Source organism: Orycteropus afer, unplaced genomic scaffold (assembly GCF_000298275.1).
Source record: "Orycteropus afer afer isolate SDZICR_OR568_19922 unplaced genomic scaffold, OryAfe1.0 scaffold00443, whole genome shotgun sequence".
Taxonomy (NCBI): Eukaryota; Metazoa; Chordata; class Mammalia; order Tubulidentata; family Orycteropodidae; genus Orycteropus; species Orycteropus afer.
Window position 1 is genome coordinate 1762482 of NW_006922030.1, and position 10839 is coordinate 1773320.

At 32.9% G+C, this 10839-nt stretch overlaps 1 protein-coding gene across 1 annotated transcript in view; it reads left to right on the top strand.

The window, feature by feature from the left end:
* The window catches only part of TLL1 (tolloid like 1), a 381362-nt gene that overhangs the window by 319766 nt on the left and 50757 nt on the right, over positions 1 to 10839 (top strand). Inside the window, exons 17-18 of the mRNA XM_007954208.2 lie at positions 6361 to 6486; positions 9081 to 9208. Of these exons, the coding sequence (XP_007952399.1) occupies positions 6361 to 6486; positions 9081 to 9208 (254 nt within the window). The remainder of the gene's footprint in view (positions 1 to 6360; positions 6487 to 9080; positions 9209 to 10839) is intronic.

The following is a 10839-nucleotide window of genomic DNA, read 5'->3' on the forward strand; positions in this document are numbered from 1 at the left end:
TATATATATATATATATAAAATAATAATATATAAAATAAAATAATAGCATTATTTTCAACATGCTGCTATGTAGAAAATAATCACCTAGAGATTTTATTTATTCTTTCACCTGGCCTCAAATTTTAAATAAGCACTTTATTGACTTAGTCAAGACAAGGAATTGGAAGGATGACTCTAAGAATTTGGAAGCAGAATAAAAACATCAGTAATTACTGTAGCTTCTATGCCCATAAAATTAAGAAACTATAACAACTTTAATTAAAAAGCATATAAATTCCTCATGAACATTAGCCAAAGCTTAGGAATTTATGTTACCTTATTATACAACAGAAAATCTACATATTCCTCTACAAAAATCAAAGTGTGACATATTGTGCTGATTCCAGGGCACATTTAAAAAACATGTAAAGAAGTGATGTTAAAGCATATAAGGTAATTAAGAATGTCAGAATGAGGTTATTTTGATATTATGTGAATGGGTATATTTATTTAATTTGTAATTAATCATATAGTTATATAGACATTTTCTAGAAGATATCTAATCCAAAATGTATTAGTTATTTTCTTGGACTGAATGAGGTTTGTTATTAGAGTAGCCTCAGAAACCCAAGGAGGGGTTGCTGTGAGTTGGGTCTGACTCAACGGCAGATAACGACAACAACAACAACAACAATAATGACGTATATGATGGTAAAAACATACATAATTTTCTTTTTTTCTTATGTAATTTATTTGTTGTTGTTGAGAATATATACAGTAGAACATACATCAATTCAACAGTTTCTATAATTCGGTGACATTGCTTGCATTCTGAGCTACACAATCAGTCTCACCCTCCTTTTCTGAGTTGTTCCTCCCCCATCAGCATAAACTCACTGCCCCTTAGGATTCCTATCTAATGTTTCCAGTTGCTGTTGTCAATTTGATCATGTGTAGACGGACCTTAAAAGAGTATAATGGTCAAGCCATTCATTTTTTTACCAGCCAAACTTCCTTTTATACGATATGTTTGAATCTTTATATTCAAATCTAAACAGGTTTACAAAATGCACTTTACTTACTTATTTTACGTGATGAGACAGTTAGCTGTATTCTTCACAACAAAGTTTCTTTTTTGTTAAAAGGATTAACATTAAGGGAAAACTAGTAAGATTTTGTAAATGTAAATAGAAGCATTTGGGAAACTTGGCATGCTTTCAAAATTTTAATTATAGGGCTTATTATTTGGGAATAATGCAACAAAGAATTTTAGTCAATGAGAGTAGACTGTAGACATTTTACTTCTCTAACTAAACCTGTGTCAGTGAAAAGCTTCAAGAATGACCTCTGCCATGATGAAAATCTTACCCATAGACTCTTTGTTGGGTTTCTGAGGCAGTATCTCTTAGGAAGTAGATTGCCCAACCTTCCTTCTGAGGAGTTAGTGGTGGGTTTGAACTGCTAGGCTTGTGGTTAGCAGTCAAATGCCTTAGGCATTACACTAACAGAGCTCCTAACTAATCCTATGTCAGTGAAAAGCTTCAAGAATGACCTCTGCCATGGTGAAAATCTTACTAATAGTCACCCTTAGACACAAATGTAATGAAAATGTGATATAGCAATCAATGATGGGCCTGGTGAATTTCTCAGTGGCAGAAATGGGATAAAACCCCATTTCTGATTTTCAATTCATTACTGTCTGTTACAAATGTAGGAGTTGGATAAAATGATTTGTGAAATATTCAAGTCATCTGAACCCTCCTTTCACTGTGTACCAATACTGATATTGTGTAAAAGTGTCTCTGTTATATGTCATTTCTTTCATGGGGTGGTCATAGCTGTTTGTAAAAGAAGTTCAGCCTAACCATTGAAACAAAATTTTAAATATTAGTGTGATTAATCACCAATAGTAATATTATTAAAACTTTCCTAAATGATTTTGATTGTTACTCCCAAGTTTTCATTGTTACTGACATTTCAATTGAAATATCTGCATGTTTATGGAAACAGTAAATTATCTGTTTTAGGTCTCTGTGGCATGAATTAGTGCATTTTTGAAGGTGACTATTTATTAGGTAGTTTGGTGTTGAAACTTGCCCATGAGTATGTGAGTGTGTGAACATGAGTGGGCATGCGATTGTTTAACTCATATCCTAAGCATTTAGTGTGAAAATATCTGCTTACATAAGTTTCTGTTCTAGGGCATGGACTGTTTACTTCTTTTTCCTACAGATAAGGAAGCTTTCTGCAGAGAGAAACTTTTTGTTTTTGAATCTTGCAAGAACTTGATACAGGTTGCCACTTCAGTTCCTTCCAGTATGTATTATTCATAGACTGATGGCCTTTCGTTATCTTAGACATATGCTACAGGCCTCAGATGGGAGATTGCCACCACTTTTTCCCCTAATAATGACTTTTTCTTCATCTAACATGGAAGAATGGAAAGAAGATATGTCCATTCTAAAGAAGGAGGTTAATTTCCATCTGCAGAAAATAAATGTTTTTATTTCTATTCAACAAAACATTTGTTTTCGTCACAATAAAGATGAATTTTCTTTATTTTGTGCCTACAATGTGAAAATGGTAGAAAATTTCAAATGAATTATTGATAGAATTCTTATTTATTAAATTTCTTATGCAGACACTATGATAAATACTTGAAACTGCATTCTTCGCCCTTCTCTTTCCTTGGATTTTCGTTGTTCAGAGTGTCTGTAGAGCTTATGTCCTAATAGGTAAAAGGGAAAGTGAAAACATAAGTCAGTAACTTTTTTTCCCTAATTGAATGGCCTTTCATAAATAAGAAGCTCCAAATATATTTTCAGAATTCATATATAGTGTTGCTATTTCTCATCAGCATGGATAATTAAAAATTTTATAAATTTTCAATTAAAATCCCTTATTATCTCCTATTCAAACAGGTATTTTAAAAACAACCACACTGTATCCACTACTCACTAGACAACTTCAAATCTTAAGTTAAATATATATCTTTTTTTGTCTGCATGATGTAAAATATCTGGATTGTTAATATTTAGCATTACAAAGATTTACTGAAATTTTCTCTTTTCATATGACTATTTGATATATGTTGGCACAGTGTATATGCTACTTTGCTGGGCATGATAACTTTCCCCTGCTGCTTTAGTAGTTATTTTGGTCAGTCCAGTTTTGAATTTTAGCTAAAATTTAGATTAACCCATGAATGTATTCCAGCAGCTTATTGGCTCACTCTTAATTTCCATGTGATATTGATTTCCATGTGATATTGATGCAGTTATACAACATCAAACGTAAGAGTGAGGGCAGGAGACACTGCTCAAATGTGAAAGGAAATGAAATACATACTTTGGCAACAATAACTATATAAAATCTGCTCCTCATTGTCCTCCTGCTTTTCTGCCTCTTATGTTTCTTTCCTCTTGTTATCGCTATTTTTCTAGCATAACAAATACATGAATAATTGACTACAAAAAGCTATAATTAAAATTGTATTGGTTTTGCTTTAACCTTTATTTCTCTTTAGTTATCATTACCACAGGTTAGATTATATTCTGTCATATCTTAAGAAAAATTTAAACTTAGAAATATAAGATAGTAACTTCTTTCTACTAGAAGAAAGTTTAGAAGTTAGCAATATTTTATGTATTGTAACTTTTTATTATAAAATGATTATGAATTTTAGAATTCAGCAATACTAAATTGTTCTCATATATATTTTTAAAACATATTTATGTTTATCATGTAAAACAGTCTAAACAGGTATGTAGTATTATGCAGACAGTCCATACCACTGTGGTGTTGGTTCGTGAGCAGTTGATTAGCAATCAATTGCAAATGTGATCTAATGTTCTCTGCATTATTTTATTAACATTTCTTATGTTTTCAAATTACTCTCAAAAGTCTGGTTGACCTATAATGCAAGTAAAGTGTACTCTATCAGGTCATATTTATATACACCAAGCACTCATTACATATACATTTTCATAGTAAATACATTTCTATCTCAGGATAAATAATTCTGATACTGCAAACATTTGAATTGACTGTTTCCATTTAACAATGGTAACATGCATTTTTATATCCACTCATGCAGAAGTATTTTTTTCTGAAACTTCTTAAGAGCCTCCAGAAAGTTGTCTGAAAGATAGTAAGTTTAAGCCATTTACTCCTTCACTGCCTTAATTTCAAAATAGTGGGAGCTGACACCATGGTGGTAAGAAGTATGGTGTACCATCCACAATTGTTGTTGTTATGTGCCTTCGAGTCAGACCCGACTCATAGCGAAACCTCCTTGGGTTTCCAAGGCAGTATCACTATGCAAGTAGATTGCCCCATCTTTCTTCCGAGGAGTGGCTGGTGAGTTTGAACCACCAGCCTCTGGTTAGCAGTCAAGTGCCTTAAGTAGTATGCTACCAGAGCTCCTACCATCCACAATTGCTGTATAGTTATTCATAAACCATAAACAATAACTCTAACTGTTCATACAGTTAAAAAGGAAACTGGGTTTCTAGATTATTGTAAATTGTTCAAAAATTAAATTTACAAAGCTAATTCTCTACTAACTTCTTATATCGATCACATTTTAACACTTGACACTCTTTTAGAGAATAATATTCTTTATTATACTTATGTTCCCCTTTATTGTATCCATTGTTGTTGTTGTTGTTATTTGCCATCGAGTCGGCCCCGACTCATAGCGACACCTCCTTGGGTTTCCAAGGTAGTATCACTATGGAAGTAGGAATGCCCAACCTTCCTTCCGAGGAGTGGCTGGTGGGTTTGAACCGCCAGCCTTCTGGTTAGCAGTCAAGTGCCATAACAAATATTAAAAGAGTGATGGAAATGTCAAGATAAACGTATGATATAAACCAAAAAAGTAAACCCACTGCCACTGAGTCGATTCTGCCTCATGATGATCCTATAGGACCTATAGGAGTAGAACTGCCCCATAGGGTTTCCAAAGCTATAAATCTTTATGGAAGTGACTATGTCATCTTTCCCCTTCAAAGCAGCTGGTGGACTCAAACCACTGACTTTCTGTTAGCAGCCAAATGCTTTAACCACTATGTAAATTCTGATTCTGATTCTGTTAGATTCTTTAAACTTTGACATTGCCACTATGTATCTGGAATGTTCTGGTATTGTCAATGCATGTATACTTCTCATTAAACATACAGGGTATATTGTATGATGAATCTCTAAAAGTGGAAAAGTAGATGCCTCCTTAAAAATTATCAGATTTGTCAGATTCTTTAGTAAAAATATCTTCCCTAAGCATATTTCTATAGAGTGACTATTGATTTGATCACATTGACTGAGAAAGAAGCAAAAGTAGCATGCTTTGTGTACCACCATGAGCTCCATACCACTCAATAGAAAAATAAGTTGGTAACATATATTTTAGATTCAGCCAAACCTCTGGTGTGACTGTAACATATTCTTTTTGTTCTCTGTGCTCGGGACTGATGGAAGTCTGAGTGATGTGCCATCATATATAAGTGTCAGGAGCAATCTGCCAGTTTTAACTTTAATGGACAAGTCAGCCATGGAGTGACAGCTGAGTGACATAGTGCAGTGGCTGATGGCTCTCACTGGATTGACTGCCTGCTAATCTTGTTTGGCTTTTTTCCCTGGAGTGAATTTGTTGGCTATTTCTTAAAGCACTATTTCCAAGTCTAACCTCTATTTTACTTTTACCATAGTAAAAGCTGTTCAAGGGGATTACTTATTAATAAACAAGTCTGCCAGATTAGATTTGTTTAAAATATATAAAGTTTCTTAGAGCAGTCTAACAAAGGCTTTTTCTGTCGTTCAGTGTTATGAATGTCCAGCTTAACTAATGCTAAGCACGATTGCAAAGTTAATGAAAAAGAAAAATCAACTACAGTATATTACTGAGTGATTTTTTTTTTTAATGATTACATGTAAATCTTGGAATATTGTTTAGCCTTTGTCTATATACCATGGTTAATATATTGAAGGATTTCCATCTACTTAAATGTCATTTATTGTCTTAATTCAAAATACAGTTCTTAATTTTTGTAACTGGTAATGTGTGGTTAGATTTGTTGGAAAAATATCAATTGATTTTCCCTTTCTTCTACTCAAAAGCCTTATTGCAGCATACGAGTGAAAGAGGACTGTAAATTGTCATCTTTAGACACTCAACCCATGGTACAAGTTTAAGCTAAACAATGAATGAGTAAAAGTAAGACACAATATATTTTGTTTGCTTTGTATTGACATAAGGGAAGCTGTGACTTAAGTTTACCCTTTGTTAGTCTTAACCACAACTAAATGATTATCTTTTTATATATTATATTTATGTTTTATTTTTTAAAGCTATTTACTAAACTATGGGGTTATTTCTTTGCCAGACAAAGACGAATGCTCTAAGGACAATGGCGGGTGTCAACATGAATGTGTCAACACAATGGGCAGCTACATGTGTCAGTGCCGTAATGGATTTGTACTGCATGAAAATAAACATGACTGCAAGGAAGGTATGGAGAAGAGTACTCTTTCCTTGACAGCATCTAGAAATTCATGTAGTATAGATAAAGCAGAGCTTCCAAATAGAGTTCATCATCATATCAATGAGTGATATCACTGCAGATGATTCAAATATTAAGAAAAATTTTCTCTGGAAGTTTGAAAGATACAAGGCATACTATTAGAAACCTTATTATATTACCTAAAAGTTCTGCACTTCGAACATGGGTAGCATTATAATAACTTTGTATAACAGACAGAGAAGCTGCTATGATGCCATCTGCCAGCCAGAAAGGCACCACATTGTCCCCAGGTCTTTGTAGAACAGGCCTTGTGATAGTGTCTATATTTAAACTTCTGCAAAATGTTTTGCAGTTGGTGAAATTTTCCTCACAAAAATATTTCATAAATGTGCTATAAGAATGATGTCACTTTAAATACCAGAAGTATCAAACTCAAATGCTCACCAGAGGAAAGACATTTGAAAATGGTAGATATGGTGCCATTTTAAGATTTTATCACGGTTTTGGCCAAATGAAGCACAGTAGAAGCCATAGTAGGCTTACAGCTCTTGTCCTCAAGGCCTTCAAAATTCTATTTTTTTTTTTTTGTTTTTAGAAAACAATTTTCTTAATCCCTTCAGATGCTATGGGCCAAATAAGAAGAAGAATTACTTATTCGGTTTTTCTTTCTTTCTTTGAGGGTCTGCTCTTGAATTTTCTACTAAATTGGATTTATATAATATATTTATATGTCTTAAGAAGATAATTACTAAAGTAGGTTTTAAAACCATAATCTTCAGCAGATGCCTGACTAGAACCACGGTTAGATAGTAATTCCTCAGATACACATTAGAATAGTATATAATATCCTGAATTTACCCTTGTTCTATTTAATTATGACTCAAATATTATCATATCAGGGTTTATTTTATTTCATTGATATAATAAAATTACCCAGAATAGTAGGTAAGCAGATTTTGTTTTTCTTTCTCTACTTTCACATGTGGCCTTAAGCCCATGAGAATCCCAATGTTTGTAATTTGGTAAAGTGTTTTAAACCAAGAAGCTATGAAATAGGCCTTATTATTTTGTAGACATTCAAAATAATTTAGAGAAATATGAAGTAATTTAGAGATCATGTATGTAGACAGTGGCTCATAGGTAACAAATATAATTTAATTCAGACCCTATTCTTTACAGTTGTCAACAATTTTAAGAAATTATAGAAATCTTTCTTTTAGATAGAATAATTTCCAGATACTCCTTAATATAATTAATATACTACCTTCTATATGAACTTAATAAAGTTCATATATGAAGTACAATACTACCCTCTACCATGGTATTGTAGTTTAGCAGCAAGCCTCTTGCCTTTGCCTTGTAGATTGCAAATCCCTGCACCCTCCACATTTCATATGTCAAGGTGGGGACAGGATAATGAAATTTAGAAAACCCTGTGTCAAAACAGGATCTAGATTCTTAAGGCTATTGTCTTGCTATACAATGCTATTTTGTTTGAAAGAAGCTGAACTTCACCTTTCTGTTTTTTGTACTTCTCTGTTACAAATCCAAATCTCCCTATGGAAACCTATTACAATTAAGACAAAAATCTAATATTAGGGAATGCAACACTAGCGGCGACAATAAAAAGCACATTAGTGTTGGACATATTATCCTTGTTATGCAGGTCCATATAATAAAGAATCGCCCCAAATGGAGTTCTAATTTTATTTTAGGACACAATACAAAATTTGTATAACATTCCATTCCTAAAACAGGGTATGTAGGGTGCTGCTTCATGCTAAGTAATGCATATAGGATTAACACAGCCTGAGGATGTTAGATACTTTTTCAAACTTCATAGTAAAAATGTGGACTGATTTCTTCTAAGGTGCGGCTATCTTAATTGTGAAAAGCCTAAAGGAAATTTCATTTTAATTTAATGAGAGATCCTTAGTAGTTAGTTCAGAAGCTTTCTCTATGTCTAGTCTATTCACTCGTTTTTCCGTTTATTTTTTAATGTTTTGCTTTGATGAAATTAGGGTTAATTTACTGTAGCAATTAAAATTATAGTTTAGGTATTGAGGTATAAACTTTAACTTAGGATGACAAAGAAGAGGGAAAATGTAAACACATGATTCATAAAATGGCTTAAAGATGTTGATTAACTATAAATGATGTTTCTGCTAATAGAAACAGCAGTGAATTGCAAATGGTGTAGTCTGTTTATTTCTCTTTGTGGTGGTGCATTAAATATTTTGCTCATAGCAAGTGTTGATTTCCTTGATTGTCAATGTATGTGGTTCTGTTGAAGTCTGAGCTTATAGATCTGGTAGTTTTAAGGAGAGTGTTCATTTTCTTTTAGACATTTATCTGATTCATGGGAAACACTTAATTTCATAGAAGCAAGAAAACAAACATTGCTTGATTATGCTCAGCAACATGTTTGCCAAGCAGATGAATAAGATAACGGAGAATAGAGTGATGATTAGCTAGCATTCAGAAAAATCTTTCAACAGGATAGTGGGTAAATAGGCTCCTTGCTTTCTGGCCTAGTCCTAGGCTGCACTTTCATACTGACTGATATTATTTTATTGGGGCAGCTGAGTGTGAACAGAAGATCCACAGTCCTACTGGTGTAATCACCAGTCCCAACTGGCCGGACAAGTACCCAAGCAGGAAGGAATGCATGTGGGAAATCAGTGCCACTCCTGGCCACCGAATCAAATTAGTAAGTGAGCACATGATTCTTCTTTTTATTGAGTGACACCCATGTCTTTCATGGCTAGCACATGAAATAATGTGAATGTTTATTTAATTGAATTGAATTACTAGGCAGCTGGAAAAGATTTTCTATGTCATGCTCTCCTACTTAGTGCTAAACAAATCTGTGATTTGCTGGATAAAAGGGATTGTATTGGTATCAATGCATTTTTCTTCTATAGTGTCATCCTGTGTTCTTTAAATGACATTACAAAATAAAACACTACCATAAAACAGTAGACCCTACTTTATAACATGATATTAGTAATGATGGTTCCAAATGGTGACCATAAATGAAGGAAGAAAAACAAATCAGAAATTCGACAGGAAAGCAATAGAATAATCATTCACTTAAGCCCGGCATAGTTTATTCTACTGGTTGTTTCAATTCCAAATGTGTCATATATAAAAAATGTGTATTTTCTATAATGAAATTAATTTTGTCTTGTTGCTTGAGGAATATTATTTTTGCATGGTATAGTTGCCTCCTTTCTCTAACTATATTATGCAAAAATACTGATGTCCTCTGGCCTTAGATGTTGCATAAGCAATTTGAATATGAGAATGTTGTTTACCATTTCTCCTGCATTCTTTGAGTCTTGCATTCTTTTCTGGTCATTTGATAGAAAATGGTGAATTTCATTATAGGTTACAGTGTACTTGATGAATATATTTTCAAGACATAAAGCCATAAGAATATAGAAATTTTAACATGGATCTCCTTCAAGAAAAAAAACTATGTTTTTTTTTTTGTCATATATCTAAAGATATAAAGGATATAGCTTGTCCCTCTCTAAGTTTTCAGTTTGTACTTTGGTAATTGCTACCAGATAAGTACTTGTTACTGTGTTTATTGCTAAAGATCCAGAAGTTAGACTTACTTTTAGGATTCAATTACACAGAAAATCAGATATTTAACAGAAACTCATCATTGTACTTTCAATATAAACTTTAAAATTGCAATTAATGTTAATAGAAATAGTGAAAAAATAACTTCTTATGAGAAACATGAGTCTTTACTTACTTCCACAAGTTCTGTCAGGGTTTTTGTTCATATTGTCCATTTCCTAATCTGAATTATCTTCAGTTCCCTATCAGTATAATTACTTTGAGTACTGACCATTCTTTTCAATTCTTTGGTCCATTCACAAAGAAGTTTCCTATATTTCCAACTCATCTATTGTCTTTCTTTTATCTTAAAAGATATCCTTTTCTGTAAGATATTAGATCTTCTTTATCATTGAATGCTCCAAAGCCCATTTAAAAGAAAATAGTTGAATAAATGTTTATATAACCCAACCCACTGTGATTGAGTTTGATTCTGGCTCATAGCAATCTCCATCGAATTTCCAAGGCTGGAAACCATTATGAAAGCAGACTCCCTCATCTCTCTCCCATGGAACAGCTGGTAGGCTTGAACCACCAAAGTTTTCGTAAGCAGCCTTAACCACAGCACTAAGAGCTCCTTAAATGTTTACATATTGATATCTATATACTCTTCCTTGACAATTTTCATGCAAATACTGTTTTAAATGCTAAATTTACAAGGAAAATCTAAAATCAGATTGATAGTTAACTTTTCATAAGATAAAATGTTAA